This window comes from Mastomys coucha, unplaced genomic scaffold, assembly GCF_008632895.1.
Source record: "Mastomys coucha isolate ucsf_1 unplaced genomic scaffold, UCSF_Mcou_1 pScaffold14, whole genome shotgun sequence".
Lineage (NCBI taxonomy): Eukaryota > Metazoa > Chordata > Mammalia > Rodentia > Muridae > Mastomys > Mastomys coucha.
In genome coordinates, this window is record NW_022196896.1 from 112,390,844 (window position 1) to 112,414,425 (window position 23,582).

Here is a 23,582-nt window from a genome sequence, read left to right on the forward strand (position 1 = left end):
GTTTTTTTTTTTGTTTTTTCTTATAAAAGCAAACATTTAATTGGGTCTGGCTTACAGTTTCAGAGGTTTGATCCATTTTCATTGTAGTAGGAAGCAGGGTTGTCATATAGGACAACACAATGATAAAGAAGGAGCTGAGGGGTCTGTATCTTGATTTAAAGGAGCCAAGAAGAGAATGTCTTCTTAGGAGCAAGTTGGAGGTCTCTTAAGTGTGGGGTTGAACTTCAAACTCACCCCCACAGTGGTGCACTATCTTCAACACAGCTACAATTACTGACAGTGCTGCTCTCTGGGCCAAATATATTCAATGTAGCGCTTTCCACTCACTGGCCCCCATATGATTGTTCAAGTACATGAATGTATGGAGACCACACTTAAACATAGCATAATGCAAAATATATGAGGCCCAACTTCGAAATCCACATCATTCATACCAGTCTCAAAAATGGTAAAAGTCTAAAGTTCATCTTCTGAGATTCATATAATCATCTAACTGTAATCCCCCATAATTTCAAAAACAAGAGAACATATGTACATCCAAATTCACAGGGTATACTTCACCATTACTAAAGGTCCTTGTTAGGAAATACTGGACCTTACCAAGACCAAAATAGAGCTGGACAATCTCCAAACTCTGCATGTCCATGTTTGATGTGTGAGCATTCTTCAGATCTCTAATTCCTTTCTGTTTTGTTCACTAGAGCACACTTCTTTCTCTTTGGCTGGTTTTACTCCCTGAAAGCATTTTATCTGAGCAGATATACTACAGCTCTGGCATCTTATAATCTTGAGTTCTCCATAATAACTTCATATTACAGGTTCCTGTTCCAGTATCTGGATTCCACACGTGATCTTCTGTGCTTCTCAAAAGAAATTTTCCCTTTTCCAACTCTTCCCTCTATGGCACTCTAGGTTCTTGTTGACCCCACGTTACTGCTGCTGTTATTCTCAGGGCAACTCTTTCTTAAGGTTAGGGAAGTTTTCTTCTATAATTTTGTTGAAGATATTTACTGGCCCATTACATTGGGAGTCTTCACTCTCTTCTATACCTATTATCCTTAGGTTTGGTCTTCTCATTGTGTCCTGGATTTCCTGGATGTTTTGTGTTAGGAGCTTTTTGCTTTTTGCATTTTCTTTGACTGTTGTGTCAATGTTTTCTATGGTGTCTTCTGCTCCTGAGATTCTCTCTTCTATCTCTTGTATTCTGTTGGTGATGCTTGTGTCTATGACTCCTGATTTCTTTCCTAGGTTTTGTATCTCCAGGGTTGTCTCTCTTTCTGATTTCTTTATTGTTTCTATTTCCATTTTTAGATTCTGGATGTTTTTCCTCATTTCCTTCACATGTTTGATTGTGTTTTCCTGAAGTCCTTTAAGGGACTTTTGTGTTTCTTTTTTAAGAGCTTCTAGCTCTTTACCTGTGTTCTCCTGTATTTCTTTGAGGGTACTATTTATGTCTTTCTTAAGGTCCTGTATCATCATCATGATAAGTGATTTTAGATCTAAATCTTGTGTTTCCATTGTGATGGTATGTCCAGGACTTGCTATGGTAGGAGAATTGAGTTCTGATGATGCCAAGTAACTTTGGTTTGTATTGTTTATTTTCTTACCCTTGCACCATCTGGTTATCTCTAGTGCTACCTACCTTTGCTAAATCTGACTGGAGCCAATCCTTCCTGTGATCCTGGTTGTATCAGAACTCCTCAGAGTCAGGCTGTCTCTGTGATCCTGTGATTCTGAGATCCTGTGACCCTGGGCTTGTTAGAGCACCTGGGAGTGCAGCAGCATCCTCTGGGTGTTGTGGGACTGGTGTGGAGCCTGGGCTCAAGGTCTGCTCAGGATACCAGCCCAGAGTGACCAGAAGGAACCCAAGCCACTCTGCTGGAGGAGTTCCTGTGTGCCTGTTCCTACTGGTCCCAGTTACTTCTGGTGTTGGGACAGATGTTGGATCCTCCTCACCTCTGATCTTGAGAGTGTCAGAGCGCCTGGGAGTGGAGCTTCCTCTGGGTGTTGTGGGACTGGCTGCAGAGCTTGTGCCCAAGTTCCGCTCAGGACACCAGCCCAGAGAGGACGGAAGGAATCCGAGCCACTCTGCTGGCAGATACTTGACCTTAAAAAAAAAAAAGCCTTTCTTTAGTGGCTTGGGGAAAAAATTCTTGGGTCTGCTCAGTAATAAAAAGTAATAAAATTTTTTTGCTCTTGCAGAGGACCTGGGTTTAGCTCCCAGGACCCACATGGTGGCTCACAACCATCCAGAACTCCAGTTTTATGGAATTCTTGATACCATACCCTCTTCTAATTTCTGCAGGCACTGTTTGTACATGATACACTTACATACATGCAGGCCAAACACTCATACACAGTAAATAAAATCAATTTGAAAGTGTTTTAAAAAGTCCAGATGGCATTGAGGATTTGATTAGTGGTTGTGGAGCTAGAAATAAAGCCTAGATTCTCACAAGAATCTGAGACCTTCAAACTCCACCATCAGGGTAGTCTTGGAACAGACTCTAACATGGATCTGTAGCTCAGGGTCAAGTTGACTGACTGGGGCAACCAGGGAATCTCCACTCTTGAATTGGTTTAAGGGCTGGCAGTGTCCCTGGCTATCTGGCAAAATCAGGTGGAAACTCTTTTAAAAGAAAGGTTTCTTAAGCATAGGCCTCAGGTTATTCAGTGATCTGTAAATGGAATTATAAATTCTAGCTAGCTCATATAAAAGACGCACAATCCAGGTACTTTATTTACAAGCTGTCAGCCTAGATTAGGCAGGCTTTGGAGCTATTCTAACTTACATCCCAGCCACATAACCCTTGTTACTTCATGTTTCTCCTGGCCTTGTGCTCGTGGTCCATTTCTTCTCATGGTGGCCTCCTCTCTCTCACTCTTCTCTCCTCTCCCCTCTGCCCCTCCCCCTCCATCTCCCCTTAATCCCTTCCCCCCTCTGCTGTCCTTTCTTCTTTCTCTTTTCTTGCTATCTGCAACACCCAGCCAGGTAACTGAAAATTCCCCTACCTCTATCTATTGCCTAATCATAGGCTTTAGTCTTTTATTGACAGATTAACTTAGGGAGCAGGGTTCACAGAACAAAAGCTGGAGTACCCAAGAATTTCCTCATTGGGGCCAACAGATCTTGGGGAGCCATTATTTAGCATTCAAATACATAGCATCACCAGACCAACCTCCCTACAGTGATCGAAATATAAATATACCCAGGCACTCAAGATGGGCTTGGACTTGTCACATGAGTGCACTGCTCTTTCAGTCTGATAGACTAACATCCCTCCCCTTACTTTTAAAGGCCTTAGCCTTGGTTTATTTATTTTTATTTTTAATGTGAGTATTTTATATATCTGCAAACCACGTGTGTGCCTGATGCCCACAGAGGCCAAAACGTGCTAGAGCTCCTGGAGCTTAGTCATAGATGACTCTAGTTTTCATATGAGGACTGGAAACCAAAGGAGTCCTCTGCAAGAGTAGCAAGTGTCTTTAAACACTGAGCCCTCTCTCCAGAGTCGGAACACATTTTTAAAAAGTTACTAGTAACAATTTGTGATGCTGGGTATTAAGCCTAGAACCTCATGTATGCTAGGCAAGTGGTCTGCCAGCCCTGAAAATGTCTGCTATGCTTATCAAGTGCTAAGAATCATTGGGCTTGTTGGCCTGTTATTTTTATAGGAAATAGCCAATCAGAATAATTTTTCTTACTAAGATAAGGTTGAGTTGCATTTGGTCAATACAGGTGTTAGTGCTAACTCTAGTAAACTAGAACTTTCAAACTGTTTAAATAGAATTTCAGATCATCAATGGAAAGAGATAGGATTTTACTTGACTTTTTTTCCATAGTATTTCTCTGGGAATCTTGAAAAATTGTTCATCTTAGTAGTATGTGCACATATGTACACACACACACACACACACACACACACACATACACACACACACACACGTTAATAAACATATAATAAATTAATCAAAAGAAAATTACTTTTTTAAGTGAGTTGTTTGAGACAGAAAGGACATCAGAGCTGATAGCTCTGTCCTCAGTATGGTAGACCTCACTGTGGAGCCACAGTCTTCCCCTGTTGAGAACCACTGACAGCTCTGCCCAGTACTCAGGCCTGTGCTGGGATTGCAGTGCTCTGTTAGAGCACTCTTCCTGAGAATCTATCAAAGTCATTTTAAATTTAAGCCCATACTCTACTTTTTCAGACCTATCATTCGTAGTGATGAGGACATACTTAGCAGCCCCTTCCTCCTCCTCTCTCTTCCCTTCTCAGAAGCATGACCTCTGCTGGCCATCGTTGCCACTCTTGTGATTAAGGCTTTGCTGTGTCTCACACAAAGCATTCTTGCTCTATTGTCTGTCAACTCCAGAGCACTACCAACTTCATAATCCTAACCATGTGCTGTATACCTCTCAAGAGAGAATCATTGTTGGCTTCTGGGATGCTGTAAGAGATAGTGTCTGAGCTTGTCCCTCTCTTTGTCTGGACCTGTATGTTAGAAAATATGTTCTGCTGAGAATAGCTCTGAATCCTAAAATAGCGGTGGCTTAAATGAAAAGAAGCTTATTCCTCTCACACATTAAAGAAGACGAGATGTGGGCAGGTGATGGCTTGCAGGGTAACCCCACAGGCTTCCTCCTGTCCTGTTGCTCTGCTGGCCTCCAAAACCAAACCGAGTACTCTGAGTGAGATTAATATCTCCCGCATTTCCACCAGTAGGTATGAGGGAAGAGAAAGCTGGGTCTCTGGACTTGAAGGATCCTTCCTGAAAGATACTAGTAATACTTTCCCTACATGTTACTGGTTAAAGCTATGGCCTAAACTGGCAGCCATACATAGTTGCAAAAAATCCTAAAGAACATGGTCTTTTGAACAGGCTGCCCTGCTAAAATTTGGAGCACTCATTATTAGGAAAGAAGAGAATAGACATGGGCAGTAACTAGAGTCTCAGCCATGGAGCTTGCCCCACCTCTCTCCCAGCCATGTCTTTCTCCTGTGGAAGCTCTTCCCCACCAAGCACTGTGTCCTACCAACCTGTTGATAACTACTGCGAATGTCCTACTAGACCATTTCTGTTTCTCCAGTAGTGATGGTGCACTAGCCCTTCCTTGTATGGAGCATTGGAAAAACTTTCTGGATTTAATAGTTATAGATTTGTGTTGAACCTCTGCTCTACTTGGTGGACTGCAAGTTTCAGTACAGAAGTACAAAGTATACAAATTGTATTTAAATCCAGCCTGTCACTTTTGAATTGTAGACTTTTGTATTGAGTTGATTGTTCATCATCATACATGTGATCAGCATGTATAGCCAGCTCCAAATTAGAACTCTAGATTTCACTTCCCTCTCTAAACTTTAAGTGATGCCCCTACCAATGTAACTGCTAAGGTCATAAAGCTGGAAATAACCATTCACTGTTCATATGCTGTAACCCTTAAGTTCTCATATAAAATTGCCACCAGTCAGTTTAACTGGCAAAATATATCTTAGTTCTCTAGTGCCTGTACCAAAGCTCTGTCCTCAAGCAATTTCTCGCTGCATACCCTCAATATGCTCTGATCTTGCCCTGGGCCATGCCACTCTGGGCCTTGCCACTCTGGGCCATGCCACTCAAACCCAGATCGTGGTTGTTTCTAGGCTTAAATTTTGGACTTGTGTATCCTACAAGGAAGGCCCCAACTGATTTCACTGCTGTTGTTCTTTTCTCATCTCTTACATAACCCATCCTTGCATCTGTTTTCTGGTTCCCTTTCTGGTCCTTAACTGTAGTCAGGACCATACATGAAGAACACCTTGCTCTGATCTCTTCTTCACTTGCCATTCCTCACACCCTTGCTACTTTTGCCCACACTGTCCCTGTATCTTGATGTAAATGTCATTTTCTCATAAGGCATTCCTTAACCTCTAAACTGTATTTCCCTCCCTGTTCCTTTAGGGCTGTTTTTTTTTCTTTCTTTCTGAGAATTCCTCACAAATTATCATTTATATTTACAGAGTGTTTGTAACTTTACTATTCAATGCAGATAAATTGGAAAGGTCATGTTTTAGGTATGATGGAAGTCACCCACTTTCGTTCTTGGCCTTTCATTTTAGATGTAACCTGGTAGACCCTCAGGACTGGCAGGCTTGCTGCTGTCAGCATGGGACCTAAAGTGATAGTCACCTTAAAATGGAGCTGGCCGTGGTCCTAGTGGCCATCCTGGAAGGAGGCTTGCCCTGGGTCTCAGCTGAGTACAGTTACACATGCCTTTAATTCCCAGCTCCCAGGAGGCTAAGGCAGGAAGATCACAAGCTATTTACCAAGAAAACAGATAAGACAATGAAAAAAGGAAAGAAAGAAAGAAAGAAAGAAAGGAAAGAAAGAAAACTGGTTTTTTTCCCCACCATTCTGACTTGATTAATTTTGTAAGTCCAAACCCTTAAATATCAGATATCTATGTAGTGTGCAGTTATTTTATCTTCCTTTTTTTTTCAATGAATTGTGTTAATCTGTAGAAAACACTGGAAGATAATGTAACAAAAGAAGTCAACACTGGGCATGTGTGTTTTCTTTCAGACTTTTTTCTTTAAATGTTCTGGAAGCAATGTTTTTGTTTTTTATTTGTTTTCATGCTGAGTTATTGACTGATGCTAAAGCTGATCTTGGGTGCTTACGTGCTTTTACTGATAGAGAGGTCGTTTACTATGGGCGTGTTTGTTTTTCATTTTTGGAAGACTGAAAATTCTGCTTTCAGTAGCACTATGGTGGTTGGATTTCAGCAAAGATAGAAGCATATAGTTCATTAATCTGAGTTTGAGACTACTGCAGTGGTTCTGGGACTTGCCAGGAGAAACAGTCAGTCGGAAAAAGGATTTATGTATTTATTTGGGCCTTGCAAATGTCTAAATGATAAGTGCATGTCTCTCTCAGCTTTCTGGAGCAGGTGTTATGTGAATTATGAACCCTTGTTAATCAAAAATCTTTTATAGCTGGAGAAGAATTTTTCAGAGAAAATATAATCTAACAAGTGAAAATAAAAAAATTAAAATTTCAGAAAGTCTAAGTTGCTACTTTTGCTTATGGGTGCTTTCATGAGATGCTTGGAGTACAATACCTAACACTGCTTCCTTGGGGAGATGCGATTTCAGTTTCTTGGGTGAATGTGCATTGCAACACTTAAGAATAGAAAATTAGGATTAGAGGTTTTTAAGCACCTTATTCTTATGATACCACTAAGAATGTTTTTCCTTCCTAACACTATTGGGGATTGCATCTAGGGCTTTCTGTGTCTTAGCAAGTGCTCAGTTACAGCCACAGCCCTTGTGAATAAGAATTGACAACTAGGGAATTCAGAATTGGGTTGGGTCATTCATTTATTCAATAAATACAGTTTATTTTTCATTGTTTTCTTTATTTTTTCATTATGGCTAGTAATAAAGTACTTTCCAAAGTACTTTGTTAATGTTCTGATAATCTGTGCTATAGCTAGCTGCTGTGAAGTTGTCAACCGTGAGAGGGTAGAACTTTATGATAATGTGATTTTTTTAGGGGGGGTCACCCACATTCTTGTAAGTAACCCCCTCATATGCACTCTGTAAGAATGCCCAATTAAAAAGGAAATAAAGGTTTATGTTAATTTTATTTCATTTATTTTATGAGATGTACATGATAAAGTTGCTTTTTACTTTCATTCTTTGCTGTGTACTGGAGTCATATGGACAAGATCTATACATTTTACTTTCTGCCATTTTGACTCATGAGCAATTTAATTTTAATGTTCTGTACATTTATGCTGTTTAGTATGTAAGTATGTTAAATTGGTCAAAGGTAGCCTGGTATGAGCAGGTGTTCTGTGCAGGCACAGATAGAACATGCTTGGCCTTCTCTAAAACCACTGCCCAGCAGCTGCGTCCATTCCTCTTTTGTGAAGAAGTGCTGTGGAGCACTTGGGCCTCCATGAGCCTTTCTATATGAGCTGAAAGATCTCTGTGTGCGCAGTAGACATGCAACTAACTAGTTCTTTTTCTTTTTTCTTCTCTGACTTAGGAAAAGAAGATTCTAGTGCTCCAGTTATGACAGATGAGAACACCCCCACATCCCGGGACACAAGAGGCTTGTCAGAGAAGTCACTCCAGAAGTCAGCCAAGGTCTTTTCCATTTTCTCTGCATGTCACTTGGGCTGCTCATCAGAATTGTGATAGCTCTGCTAATCAGAAAGTCAACAGAAACCATAAATTAGGGGAAGTGGGTAGGATTTCTGTAACTTAAACATTTGAGTGTGTCTTTATTTGCTTGATTTGGGATGTTAGTGGCATCTTCCAGTGTAAGATCAAACACAGTTGGCTCTTAGTCTTGGTGGCACACGTGCTGCAAGGACAAGTGAAACTGTAGTGAGACTTCCTGTACCACAGACATCCATCAGTATTCCTCTGGGTTGCACATTAACCATTTTGCTGAGAGTAGCTCCCTTGCCTGTCTACATGAGGAGTTTATAAGTTGCTAGACTGTGTATATCCTGCTGTTGTTCATGGGTCATCCAGAGCTTCATCTCACTAGGCATTCTTGGGGGCAGCTATGTTAAGATGTGTTAGATGGGAATGGCTTTCATGAGCAGGTAGCCCAGTGCTGGGGGGAGGGGGTGTTGCCTTCCTCTTCTCACAGTTCTTTGGTTGCCTCCTGGGTTTTTGGCATGAAGGATGTGTAAATTATCACTCTGTATCATCTGTGTATTGTATGTAACATATACTATATGTATGTATATATTTATATAATACATATTTATACACTATATATAACATACATGTGACAAATCTATATCTGTTTTGTCTTACCTGTACAGTATTTACATTTTTTACCTGGTAGTTTAAATTAAACAGACAAGGAATGTTTACATAAAAATTATACATTTTGCTTGCCTTGTCAAATCAAATTCTGACTGCACTGAGCCTTGGTCATCTGGGACTTTAGTTAAAGCTGGCCTCTGTCCATGGAACTTCTGTCTGTAACTTCCTGCCACCCTTCCACCATGCTTATCTCTTTTCTTCTCTCTGTTGGGTAATATTTCATAATGAATTGGACCTAAAATTGTAAGGAAAACATAGCCCTTCCATGCAAAATGTGTGTGTAGTCAGAGTCGTTCCCAGGGCAGCTGACATTGAATGCATAATAGGTAATGCTCAGCTGCTCTCTATACTTCAGACGTATCAAAAATTAAATGGACAAGCAAAGACTTCTGGTTCAGACACTATGGCATGGACTTGTTTTTCTCCTCCTCCTAAGCATAACTATAAATCTTGGAAAGAATATAATTAGAGGCTTTCAGAGGAGAACTGTGAACAGAAAAAAGAGGGATGAACTAGTTAGGAACTCTAGAACTAGAGAAAGTCAGAGGGTAACACACCTTGTGTTTCTGAATCTAGCCCAACAATAGAGGGTGGGGCAAGGAGACTCACTCCTCAGATCTAACATGAAACTCTCAAGAAATACCGGGTAATCCTGGCAGCACTGGCCAAGGAAATTGACTAGGAGCCCTGGATTGTAAATGGACAGGGGAAAGGGCTCTCCTTTTACCTCAGGCCCCTAACCTCTCTCTCCCTACCAAGAGACAGCAGGCATCTGACTGGCTTCAAGAGACCCCACAACAAGAAACATGAGGCTCAGGAAATCTTTTTCCCCACTCAGGCACCAGGCTGCCAGAGACCACAGTAAAAAGGGCAGCCTGACACAGAAAACTCCTTTCTCTTCATCCACACTTAGCCTTTGACTAGTAAGGCTGTTCCTTAACAGGCCTGTGGTCCCTATGGCCTGTGGAATCCTATCTTGTACCTAGAGCTGCTGAGCAGCCAGGTAATACCAACAAGGGAGATCCTGCTCTGATAAGATACTCCAAATTAGAAGACTCTGTCCTGCTTTAGGAGTTCACCATGAAGTGGCTCTGTGACACTTTGTAACTAAGTGACCTTAGTTACAGAAGGCAGGTGGCCTAACCTGGAAGATTATCTTCTACCTCTCAGGAATAGCTAGCAGACACCAGCAGGAGTCCAATGTTACTATATTAACCAGACATCAAGATTGCATTGAAAACAGAGTTATTATTAGAACTGAAGTCCACTTTAGTAGGCTAAAGTATGCTGAAGTTGAATACGATTTCTGCCTCTGTCTATGAGAGGTTGAAGTAGGACCCAGAGACTCTTAAGATGATAACTTAGAGGTCTACAATACAGTAGAAACTCCTTAAGAACTCTATACACCAAGAGCCAAAACAATTATACTAAGTGAGAAAAGATGTTCAGTTGATGTGAATGCCCAAGATACTGGGTTATCTAACAAGAGCCCAATTATAAGCTATTATAAACAACAAACATTACACATTCTCTGAACACATTTGAGAAAACAGGAGATGTCAGTAAAGAAATAGAAGTTATATCCCAATTGAGAATAGTAATTTTTTTTAATGTTTAATAACATTTTAAAAGAAAGCAGTTAGTTTTGTTCTTGGGAAATCCTGGTATTGTTCTTATGGGAAAAGTATAAAAGGAGCTGTCCATTCCTGCTAGGCTGCACATATCTTTATAAGACATAGGGCATGACTATCAAAAGCATTTTTATCTAATTTATCTGATTTATGCATCTGTTCATAGTTTCTTCCTTTTCCTGAATACTCAAGTTGTTGCACCTTACATATAGGTCACCTTACATATAGTGTCAAGCCACTTCATGGTGAACTCCTAAAGCAGTTAGGTCTAGTTAATTGATCAGATAATGCCCTGCTGACTTTGTGATACTGACACAGAGGAACAATGACTTGGTTTTGTTTGTTTTCAGGTAGTTTACATCTTGGAGAAGAAGCATTCCCGAGCAGCAACCGGCATCCTGAAACTCTTGGCTGATAAAAACAGCGACCTGTTTAAGAAGTATGCCCTGTTTTCCCCTTCAGACCACCGAGTGCCTAGAATTTATGTACCTCTGAAGGACTGTCCCCAGGACTTCATGACCCGACCTAAAGACTATGCCAACACGCTGTTCATCTGCCGCATCATAGACTGGAAGGAGGACTGTAATTTTGCCCTGGGGTAGGTGATCTCTGGCAGAAAACTGCAGGGCACAGGACGAAGGCAGTGTGGGTGGGATTTAGGTGAGCAGCTTATGTACTTTAGGTCTTACTTTTTTACTAAAAGCCTTGGTCCTAGTGCAGTTTGGCCTCAATCTCTAAAAATTGCCCATAGGTCATGTGTAGACTGCTTGAATTACCAGGCAAACACCATTGCTTTTGGCATAAAATATAAATTCATTCTAGACTTCTTCCTGCTGTGTCATGAATACCATTGGGACCTGTGAACTGCAGTAAGTTCTTGTGCTAAGCAGTCAGTCTTTTCATTTCAGACCTCATGTTAAAATATGAGAAGTCCCACCGTATTCTGGAAATCCATGGCTTCGTTGCTTTAGTGTGAATGTGGAGACATGTTTGAGTGTTCGGCTTGTTTATGGTGATCTTCAATTTAAAGAGTGCCAAAGATTCCATACATGGCATTGGAAATAGAGAGGAATACAAGGGTACCAAGTTTTGATGGAAGCTGTCAAAAATCACTCTAACTTAAGCATATATGTCGTGGTCCTTAGATTCTTAAGGATTGTCATTTTATTTTGTTTGAAGAATCTGCTGGACTTTCATCATAAATACTATACCTGTTTCTTATAGCTAGTGTTCATTTTGAAAGAAAAATAATATTGTGTTAGCTACATTTTTGACGTTTTATAATGGTGCCTAGTTTTGCATCACATGGAATAAAATATAAGTATATAATGTAGAGGAATCTGTCTGGACACTTACTTGAGTTCAGTGTAGTGCTCATCCAACTTGTCTAAGACCCTCCTGGAGATGCTCTATGCTTATCAGAGCCAGTCCTGAATGAATGACCACTGGCCACTACGTACTGCTCTTGTTAGATTTATTCTACTTGTGCATTCTTAATGCTTAGTCAGTTCAGCTAAGTAAAATCTATGTATTAAGCCAGGCATGGTGGCTCACCCTTTAGTCACAACACTAAGAAAATCAAGGTATGTGGATCTCAAGGCCATTCTGGGCTACCTAGAGAGTTTTAGGCCAGCCAGGGCTACATAAAGAGACCCTTCTCTATAAACAAACAAACCTATCCATCCATCTGTCTATCTATGTATCTACCTGTGTATTTATGTATCTATGTATCTATATATGTATCTATATATGTTTGTATATATCATCTATGTATGTACAGATGCATATATGTATCATCTACATATGTATGTATATGTATATATGTACCTATGTATGTATCTGTCTATGTATGTATCATCTATGTATGTATGTGTATATATCTACCTATTTATGTATGAGTGTGTGTATGTATGTATCTATCGATTATCTATCTATCTATCTATCTATCTATCTATCTATCTATATTTATCATGTGTCATACTGATGTAATTTAAGAAGCCTCACCCCATACTCCTTTTCCAGTTCTGTAAAAACTGGAGTAATTTCCATGGTCTCAGAGCCATTTAGGAATCATTGTGCTTTTTTTCTGCTCTCAAGTATGTGGTTGTAGTCTCATCATTTTAAAGCCTAACTTATTATCAAAAAATGACCTCAGCCTCTCAAGTTCCAAATAGCCCTTCTCACAGGCTTTGCCAGTTTCTCATACTCAAATCAAAGGGCCTGATGATTGTTGTGCCACCTGCCCCTGTTGACTGTGTTGCCACACTGTTGGGCAGTGGCAAGGGAAACTGCCATGTCAGAGCAGGAAATCCAGCTGTCTTTTATCTGCCTTTCTACCATATCCCATTGTGCAAGCATGATTGGGCCATTTCCTGAGTCTTAGGGTGTAGTCAGGAAGTCTTCTTCCTGGTGTGAGTCTCTGAAGGACCTTATATATTCTCCATGCACAACTGAACTCTTATCTCATCAGGATCCTTTGGCTTGAGTAAAGTGTGGCAGCAGCCACACTTTTTGTACACCACAAAGGGATACAGGCCTTGGAAACAGCAAGTGTATTCACTGGCCCTAAAGAAAGAATATTCTAAAATGATAATCATATGTTATGTAACTTCCAAAGTAAAGCTCAACTATTATCATATTTAGATGAAAAACTATGATTTGTCTACATTTGTAATGTAAAGACATTCAAATTGTATTTCCTAAAACCATGCCTTCAAAATTCTTTGTGAAAAGTTAAAGCTTACTTATAAAATAAAGCACCACAGCTTTCTGTAATGAGGTTCTCAGATGGCGCCCAGAGGGTGAGAGCTGCAGCTGTTGAGCTGTTGGTGGTCCCCTGCCATTTTGTTCTGGCTATCAGTTACTGATCTTTAGGAACTGAGGTCACTGTTTCCCAGTCTGCACACGATGTGCTGCAGAGGCCTATGTTTCCTCCTTCATCTTTGCCAGGCTTTGACCAGAAGCATGAGGTAGTAGCTACAGTGGGTGGGAGTGGATGATCAGCTGCCACATAAGCAGTGCCTAAAACCCGAATTAGCTAAGGCGTCTTTTTCCTCTGAAATGTCTTCCCTGTGCCTGTGTCTTTTCCCTAAAGAGATTTGAGCTTCTTCTGCCCGTGACATTGTTACCAATGCTCTAAGTCCAAACTTAGATTCCTTTTTGGTGGATAAGTTCAGTTCAGCAGATGGCCTTAAGTGTGTGTAAGGTGCTGTACCACCTGAGAAGCTCAGGGTGAGCAAGCTAGAGTCAGTGCTGGAAACTGTGACTTGTTAGAAGTCCTTGATATAAATGGCAAAGAGATAATTTGATTTTAAGAAGTGGGCGGTGGTGGCACACGCCTTTAATCCCAGCACTCAGGAGGCAGAGGCAGGTGGATTTATGAGTTCGAGGCCAACCTGGTCTACAGAGTGAGTTCCAGGACAGCCAGGGCTACACAGAGAAACCGTGTCTTGAAAAACCACACACACGCACACACACACACACATACACACACACACACACACACAAAGAAGTGGAATCCCACCTGCACTAATTTAAATCACGTGAGGATTACTGTTAGAAGCCAGTGGTTCTCCTCAAACTCAGGGCACGAAACCTAGGAGGAAGGATTATGAGAAATTCATAACTAGCAAAGGAGCAAGCATACTGCTTTTCTCTCAAGCACCCTGACAAGACCAGCCATCCTCTGCTTGTGAGCCGAACTCCTCTGCTTCACTTGGCACAGCAGCCATCTACCTGCACAGCAGCATACACAGTCAGTCTGTGGATCACATACTGAAGTCTGGACACAAGACAAACCAAGTTATGACAGATAATTTCTAGGAAGTACCTTGAGGTAGATATGGGACCCAGGCTTCTGTGGCCTTCTGCCTCATGTGTAGAACTGTGACCCCAGCTCTCTGGGAAGGAACATGGAGAAATCAGAAATGAATGTCCTGTCTTTTTGACCTCCCACTATAGTACAAAACAAATTGTCTTTCACAGAAAGGAAATAAATTTATGAGGGTTTGGAGGAGATGCAAGAAAGGGGAGATATAGGGTCATTTCCCAGGAGACAGAAGCTCTTTTCTAACAGATCCCCTGGACTGGGAGTCTAGAGTGGACAGAAAGGGGCCTGAGGAACAGCTAGAGAGTAGAAGCCAAAGGAAGTGGGAGAACCTGAAGCAGGAAAACTGCAGAGGAGATAAACAGAGTGAAAAAATTGGGGCACGGGGTGGGGGAGAAGATAAATTCTGCATGAAAGAAAGGGTAGAAGGCTCTTAGAACTTCCAGACCTCGGATGGCAAATGCTGGTGGTAGTGTAACCACAGTGTCCTGAGTGCAGGCCTTTGTAGAACCTACTACCAAGCTCCCATGATAACCTTCACAGATCCCCCATCCTTTGCTGTTTCCTTAGATGACTGTGTCTGTTCACAGCTCCAAGGTTTTGCAAACTGTACTTACTAGCAGTGACTGACCACTTGGTGAAATATTCAGCTTTTAAATTGTACTCAGTTGGCCATTCAAAAAAATCTTAGCTGACTCTCAGGCCTCCTTTGGGGTTTTCACATAGCTTCGAATAATTGCACTACTGTAGCCCAGATACTATTTGGGTTACAATCACTTATTGCACATTTTACTTGGCTATGAGCTTATTTTAACCAGAAATACCTTAGGATAAAGCCGGTCAGATGATGAGGTCTAAATGAAGGTGACTCTCAGGTCAGGAGCTAGGTTGACAAGGAAATACAGAGAATGAGGGGAAGTTTGGACTGGAAAATAAAGAGACTCAACGTTCTAGGACATCAAGGCCAGTTCGTGGTAACAGTGTATGACATGTGTACAGATCAGGTGGAGGGTGTCAGTGTTAGGAAGTTCTAATATTTAGCAAAAAGATTGAAAAGAATATGAACATTTATAGAATATATGACATCAGTAGCTTTGGGAAGACCATAAGGAAGCCTTTGGTCTTAGCTCCCATGTGATGTAATTGCCTCTCTGGCATCCCCTGTGACACTTTGGCACCTCGGTTTAAGGGAAGCTCAGAAGCCTTTACAGTTTGGAGACCCATGGTCTTTAGGGTTATATTCTGTCTCGATGTTGGAATTGTCATATGGAGTCTCACTTGACTTCTCTTTACACTGTATCTACTTTCTTTAGTGAATTATTAGGCTTGTAATTCTGTCAAAACCCAAATGGTAGTCTTAGTTAGCCCTTGCTGGCATTTAGGGACCACTGCTTTTTGTCGTAAATCACAGCATACTTAGTACTTTGAATATTTAATAGTGGACTCTTGTCCAGAATAACCAAAGAGCCACATTGGCTTCCTCTCTGGAATGATTTGCAATTATGTAATGAGATTTACAGTTTTAGGAACTCCTCAACTCTCTTAAATCTTCATTCCCTTTTGAAACTCTCAGAGTGACATTCATACTGGTATTTCTTAGACCTTTGTAAAACCTACTACCAAAGCTCTAAAGATCACTGTTTCAGCTTCATCCCTTCTACGATGTCATGGGCACAAAGATAGCAAGGTCACTTTCTCCTAAGTGTGTTTTGGTTTCTTTTCAAATAAGATGCAAAGATAACTCTTGAAGGAGATGGAAGAGTTTCACAGTAGCTACTGTAAGGAAGAAATGGTGGTTTTTGGCAACCCTGAAGGCTGAGGCTATAGGACAGGAATTGGTCTAGAGCAAACTGACATATATCTTAGATTATTTAACCCATTTTGGGGACTTGGAGGGGAAATGAATAGGCCAGTTCAGGTGCAGCAAAGACAAGAGGCTTATGGTTGGACTTGGGGCTGTCGGGCTTAAAGCCTCAAAGCTATTGGAGTGAGGTGGAGAGAATGGGTTGCAGCATTGTTCATTTCAGTGAGGGCAGAGAAGCCATCTGAAGCCAATGGCTAAGCAACATGGAAGCAGCAGAAGAGAGGTTCTGATTGCTGTGGTATGTAGTGGAGAAGGTTGAGTATGGTCTGCTTGAATCTCTTTATCTCCTAGCTTTTCACTAGGAGTATTTTTTTTTTTTTTAAAGAGCCCGTCCTCAGATAGTCACCTGATGGAAGCAAATACTTCTATTCGGTTTTGTTTTTTTGAGACAAGGTCTTAGCATATAACACTGGCTGTCCGGGAACTTGCTGTGTAGACCAGCTGTCCTCAAACTCAGATCCACCTGCTTCTATCTGCTGAGGACTGGGAATCAAAGCCATGAGCCACCACATCTGGCTTCTGTTTGTTTTGGAAGATACTGAATTTTTTTAGAGAATAGATAAAAATTGATTGTGTGGCTAAAATTACTTTATGTGAATTATTTAATGTTAGCAGAAAAATGCAGTGGTGACCAGGCCCATAGATAAAGCAAAAAGCAGAAATTAATACTACAGAGGAATTGTTTACAAGATTAATAAACAGAAAAACAACTTTCTGCAAACCACCCCCCAGTCTCTCTACAAAGTGAGTATTTCACTTTCCCAAGGGCACATTTCTTATTTAAATAGTCTTTTAAGGGAGAGGCAGAGTTATGTGAATTGGTGAGATTTTACAAGTCCTTTTCTGAGTTGTGACTGTATCTTGGTAAAGGACGGGGAGTGGGGGGAGCCAATCAGGCTAAGGAGGGGGCTCTTTTTTGTGTGACTGTTGGGCTCCACCTGGTGGCCTGAAAGGATCAGCTTTGCGAAAACAAAACAAACAAACAAACAAACAAACCCCCCAAACCCCTGCATCTTGTAGAAGTCAAGGGACTGCAGGAGAATAGTGCTGATACAGGCCTCTAAGTGGTCATTTTCCCAGAGAGCCTCATTACCAAGACAGCCTCAGGAGCCTCTGAATGCCTCCATGCATGGAAACACCCTCACCTTCAGTGACAGAAACAGTTGCTGGGAAAGTGTGTGTCCCCATTATCCAAACAACATCCTAATCTGGCTGAAGAGATTACAAGAGTTCTGCTGGATTGACAGTTCTGAGCTGCTGCCCATGGTGGAGCTCCCACCCCCAGTCTCTGTGTTCTAAGGTAGATGAGGTCAGTTCTGCAGGCTCATGTTGCCCCCATGGTGGAGCCCCCCCTTCACTCCCACCATCCCCGTCTCCATGTTCTGAGGTAGATGAGGTCAGTTCTGCAGGCTCATGATGCCCCCATGGTGGAGCCCCCCCTTCACTCCCACCACCCCCGTCTCCATGTTCTGAGGTAGATGAGGTCAGTTCTGCAGGCTCATGATGCCAAGGAAGAAAGTGCCTGGAGTCAGGCGCTGGTGGTGCTGCTTCCTTTTAGACACAGAAAAATAAAGGTCAGAAGCCAAGCCAACCCTGTGGGACTCAGCTCCTGGTCTCAAGGCTTGCTAGGTTGTCTGTAGGCCAAGATCCACACGTTGCGGATTTACTAGGCCATTTAGTATCAAAAGGTCAATTATGTAGCACCTGGAATTTTTCAGCTATAAGAATTCTCTGGGTTCTGCTGCAGCCCAGACAGTGTTAACTTTAAAAAAAGTTCTATTGTGAATTTTAATTTTTTCTTCTGAGAAATTGGTTTTGATGAATCCAAGTCTTAGGTTTCTCAATAATGGAAAAAAAAATCTCCATAAAAAAAATTCTGCCAAAGTCACCACCTGTACTGCAGTTCCTAATGCTCCTGTTCACATGCAGTTCCTATTGCTCACATGCAGCTCCTAATGCTCATGTGCAGCTCCTAATGCTCACATGCAGCTCCTAATGCTCACATGCAGCTCCTAATGCTCACGTGCAGCTCCTAATGCTCACGTGCAGCTCCTAATGCTCACTTGCAGTTCCTAATGCTCACATGCAGCTCCTAATGCTCACGTGCAGCTCCTAATGCTCACATGCAGCTCCTAATGCTCAGTTCCTAATGCTCACATGCAGTTCCTAATGCTCACGTGCAGTTCCTAATGCTCATGTGCAGTTCCTAATGCTCACATGCAGTTCCTAATGCTCACATGCAGCTCCTAATGCTCACGTGCAGCTCCTAATGCTCACGTGCAGCTCCTAATGCTCACTTGCAGTTCCTAATGCTTACACATAGCTCCTAATGCTCACATGCAGCTCCTAATGGTCATGTGCAGCTCCTAATGCTCACGTGCAGCTCCTAATGCTCACACGCAGCTCCTAATGCTCATGTGCAGCTCCTAATGCTCACGTGCAGTTCCTAATGTTCACATGCAGTTCCTAATGCTCACGTGCAGTTTCTAATGCTCACATGCAGTTCCTAATGCTCACATGCAGTTCCTGATGCTCACATGCAGTTCCTGATGCTCACATGCAGCTCCTAATGCTCACATGCAGCTCCTAATGCTCCTGCACACATGCAGTTCCTAATGCTCACATGCAGTTCCTGATGCTCACATGCAGTTCCTAATGCTCCTGCTCACATGCAGTTCCTAATGCTCACATGCAGTTCCTAATGTTCCTGCTCACCGTGCATCAGTGTGGGCTTTGGTTCGGGCCAGCCTTCTACACACTGAGCCTGCATTTGACTTCTAGCTGCCTACTTTGTGACAATATTGATTCATACTTTTGCTTCAAGACCTTCCTTAAAATCATTTGGTATTGCTAAACCTCATTTCTAGTGCCAGACACTGAGGCAAGAGGATCAGAAATTCAAGGCCATTGTCAACTACATATTGAGTTTGAGGCCAGCCTGGCCTGCAGGAGCCTCTATCTCAACAAACAAACAAATACTACCACCCCCCAAAAAAAAACCCAAAATCAAAGTCAACAACAAATTTACTTCCCACCCACTTGTGTATGTTTTTATGTTAAAACATTTTCCCTAAGATCCTCATTTCGTAATGCTGCCATTTGCTTGTCACAGAACTGATCTAGAAGAGAAGGTAACTTACCTTCTACTCCTGACACTGTTGTGTTTGCCACCCTGAGCAACAGCCAGGCCTTGTATAGTTACTGGTATCCTGGGCCCCAGGATCAGCCTGGGTTTGTTTTCCACTTGTGGCTTCTCGAGCCTGTGATACCATTTTATCTGCATGGAGTTTACAACATGGGACCTGGGTTGTTATGTATGGGAGTGTTTATTTAAGGGTAGTGATGATAAAGTACAAGAGTGTGTGGCTTGTACGTAGACTCGATTTAAGGCTGGCATTCAAAGAATATTTGATAGAGAAGAAGACAAGCTACCAAGGACACTAATGTTGGAAGTGCCTTACCAATACAAACACACAGAATCCAAACATCTCCTCCCTTACATAAGCAAGCTGATTTGAAGGACTGCCTCTGTTATAGCCTCCTTTGTCTGTAGCTGCTCCCTTTCCTTAATAACCTTGTCATTTCCTTACCACTTGGTGCAGCCAATCTGATGCTTCCCATAGAGAGTATTTATGCCCTCATAGTTCCTCCCGCCAACAGGAGGAAGCTTGACTATGCTGCCTATGTCACCTGAATGTTAGGATCCAGTATTCATGGGGACTCTCTGGTGCGTGAGAAAGATTTGTGGTGGTGATCATTATAAATTTATACTGAGGAAATGCCTTACAACTATCACAATTCACATACAGTTTCACTTTTATTTTTGAAACATATACAATTAATACTGACTATTAAAATTTAAATATATACTATTGACAATTAACATTTTTCTAAAATTTCACCCCAATAATTCATTATTAAAGGTTTCCTCTATATTTAATAAGATATTATTGAATTAATAAGATTATCATAGAAATGTTTATTTTTTGGGGGCTGGTGATATGGCACTCACAGACACGGTGATCTGAATTCAATCCCCCAGACTCCATGTAAAGGTGGAAGGTGAGAATCAGCTCCACAAAATTGCCCTCTCTGACCATTAATACCCTTCTGTTCTTGACTGCTGTTTGTCTCAGTGACACTGTGACTATGAGCAGTTTGTAGCAGTCCTCTAGTACTTGAGACTTTTGTAGGGCACTGGTCATTGAATTTGTAGACTGCTGCTTTCTTTAGATTTGTCTGATGCTATAGCCAGATCATATGCTATACCTTCTTTCAGCTTTTGAGATTTCTTCATGCTGATTTCTATGGTGGCTGCCCCAGTTTATAATGCCACCAACAGTGAAAGGGCGTTTTCTTTTGCCCGCATCCTCACCAGCATATTTCTTATCTATTTTTATTTCTTCTTTGAGAACTTCATTCAGATCTACCGCCCATTTTTAATTCAGTCATTTGTTTTCTTAACCCTTTTTCTTTTTGAATTCTTTATATATCCTGGATACTAATTCTCTATCATAAAGATAATTGACAACCATCTCCCCAACTCTGTAGGCTTAGTCTCTACTTGTTTCTTTCCTTTGCTATAAGAAGCTTTTTGGTTTTATTGAGGAGGTCCCGTTTGTTAGTTGTTGGTCTTAATTCCTGAGAGACTGGAGTCCTGTTCAGGAAGTCCTTTCCCACACCTGTATCTTGTAGTGTACTGCCTATGTTTTCTTCTGGCGGTTTCAAGCATTTCAGGTTTCACACTGAAGTCTTTGATCCATTTAGAGTTGTTTTTTATGCAGGGTGATAGATAGATTAGATAGATAGATAAGTAGATAGATAGATAGATAGATAGATAGATAGATAGATAGATAGACAGATAGATAGATGTCATATTTCACTCTTGTGGACATCCAGTGTCCTCAGCCCAATTTGTTAGAAATGCCATCATTTCTTGTTTGTAATTTTGGCCTCTATAAAATTAACTATAAGATGACTGTAATGTCACCTCATATTTTTTTGTCTTGTATCTTGCTTTTGATCGCCGTGTCTGTATTTGTGCCAACATCATGCTAGTGTTATTATTACTATACCTCTGCAGTATAGCTTGAAATCCAGTGTGGTAATCCCTCCAGCATTGGTCTTTTGACTCAGGGCTGCTTTGTGATTCCATATGAATTTTAGTGCATTTTTTCCTATTTCTGTGAATAATGTCATAGGGACTATAACTGACTGTGGCCACATTGACTCTGTAAGTTGCTTTTTTTTATAAAATGGCCATTTTCACTATTAATTGTACCAATTCATAAATATTGGGGAGGGTTGTCTTTCCATCTTCTAGTACCTTACACAATCCATTTCTTCAGAGATTTACAAACTTTACGTCGTGGACATCTTTCATGCCCTTGGTTAGGCCTGCTCCTAGACATTGTATTTTATTGAGGCTATTGTGAATGAGACTGTTTTCATGATTTTGTTCTCAGTTTGTTGCTAGTGTATAGGAAGGTACTAGTTATTATCAGTTGGTTTTGATTATTTCTAGATAAACATTTGTAGAATTTTGTAGACTTTGTAAAGTCAACATTGGTAGAGCTTTGGGGATCACTTATATACAATAACATATCATCTGCAAACAAGGTTAGCTTCACTTTTTTTCCTATGCATATTTTTAAATTTCCTTCTCTTGTCTTATTGCTCTAGAGTGCTTCAAACACTGTATTGAAAAGGAGGAGGACAGTGACAGTCCTCTTTTGTTCCTGATTATATAGGATTGCTCCAAGGTCTTTTTTGTTTAGCATGATGTTGGTATGTGTTTGTCATATGTAGCTTTTCCTATGTATGATGAGGTATGTATGTCTCCTCTGCACCCTCCCACTCTCACTAGGACTTTCTTCATGATGGCATTGTTTGTTTTGTCAAAGGAATTCTTCTGCATTGGGATTGACAAAGACCTTTTTAAATTGAGATATTTATGTAATTTTTGTCTTTAGTTCCATTTATGTAATTTACAATGTTTATTAACTTATGTCAGAAAAATAACTGTACACGTGACTGTACTTATATCTCCTATAAAGGTCAGACATGGCAGCACAGGCTTACCGGTTGGGGGAAATGTGGAGTATAGTTTTCCTTGGATTCAAGTTACCAATATTTAAGTAATGAAGTGAAGAAGGAATAGGAAAAGGGGAAAGAGAGTTAAAATAATAATAGGAAGGAAGGAGCCTTGGCCAGAGGTCTGAAAAGCAATAGAAGAAATGCTGATAGAGAATGGCAGCAGAGATATACCAAGATGACAGCTGCAATAGACAAATGAAACTTAAGGTAAAAAGCATTTTAAAAGACTAGTAAATTAATTTTTAAGTTAAAGGTTAAAAAACCAAAACGAACAATAAAATAAAATAGAACACATATTCTCAGTCGTTGAGTCTTCCTGGTTAGGCAGGACCTACCCCATGTTTGCTGTTATTGCAAATCCAAAGTCTACTTTCTATAGTACTAGGATTTTTGGTTTTTTGGATAAACTGAATTTAAAACAAAAACAGTCTTACATTTGAAGAAAGTTGTCATGGTGGGCTGGAGAGATGGCCCAGCTTCAGTTGCTAGCGCCCACACCGAGGAAACTCATAGTCAGCTTCAGTTGCAGAGGATCACTCTCCCTCCTGGCACCATGAGCTCACAGGCACCTGTAACTGCAGCTCCAGGAAAGTACACAGAAAGCAATACATCTACATGAAAGTTATTTTTATGGTTCTGAAATTTACACTGAAACTAAAGTGTCAAAACAAACACTTTGGCAAGATAAATATACAGTCTACCAGGCAGTTCCCTGGTCAAGCTTTGGGATGCTGTTTAGGGAAGCTCAGATCTTAGTTCTTAGATAGAGGGGAGCCTTTCTGGGGCATCTAAGGCCCCTTCTCAACAGCACGAGCTCTTTCACCATGCTGACCCATTAGATCTTTATCTTCTGCAAGCTCTTCAGTCTGTGGAGCTATCAAATATATCTCCAGTGGAAATCCATAATAAATTTATTTAAATGAGGCACTTGAGAAATGTTCTTTCGAACTTAGTAAAATAAATGTTAATTACTACTAATAGGAACTTGGAGATGTTGATTTCATTTGGAAGGCATAACTAAAATATGATTTTGTCTTTATAAGCCATCTTATAATTTCATGAACAAATTAAGATTGTTTGGCCTTAGTCTATAACCTGGTGAATTTTATTGCCAGGACAGAAAGCACAAGATGGGAAAAAGAAATGTTTTCCTCTTTTAGTAACGCCCCAGGGACTGGTGTGACTTAGGTAACTGCTTGTGCAGTTGGCCATCACCATACTTGCTGACTGTTACCATCTTTCCCCTTCACACTGTTGTTGCCACATATATGGTCCAGTAACCTAGGCTGCTCATCCCTGTGGAGGACTCTCTCCATCTCTTAGTAGGCCTCTGTTTT

The 23,582-nt window shown here is 41.0% G+C and overlaps 1 protein-coding gene and 1 long non-coding RNA gene across 5 annotated transcripts in view; one reads left to right on the plus strand and one right to left on the minus strand.

Annotated features, from left to right (window-relative positions):
• The window catches only part of Dis3l2 (DIS3 like 3'-5' exoribonuclease 2), a 367,143-nt gene that overhangs the window by 168,963 nt on the left and 174,598 nt on the right, over positions 1 to 23,582 (plus strand). For all 4 annotated transcript variants that reach the window (XM_031368272.1, XM_031368275.1, XM_031368274.1 and 1 more), the window contains 2 exons: positions 8,032 to 8,132; positions 10,810 to 11,057. In XM_031368272.1, the coding sequence (XP_031224132.1) occupies positions 8,032 to 8,132; positions 10,810 to 11,057 (349 nt within the window). The remainder of the gene's footprint in view (positions 1 to 8,031; positions 8,133 to 10,809; positions 11,058 to 23,582) is intronic.
• Positions 14,293 to 22,918, minus strand: LOC116088708. Its single transcript, XR_004117991.1, has 3 exons — positions 22,680 to 22,918; positions 15,110 to 15,168; positions 14,293 to 14,358 (listed from the first exon to the last, which is right to left on the minus strand). It is a non-coding gene; the product is annotated as an uncharacterized LOC116088708 (long non-coding RNA).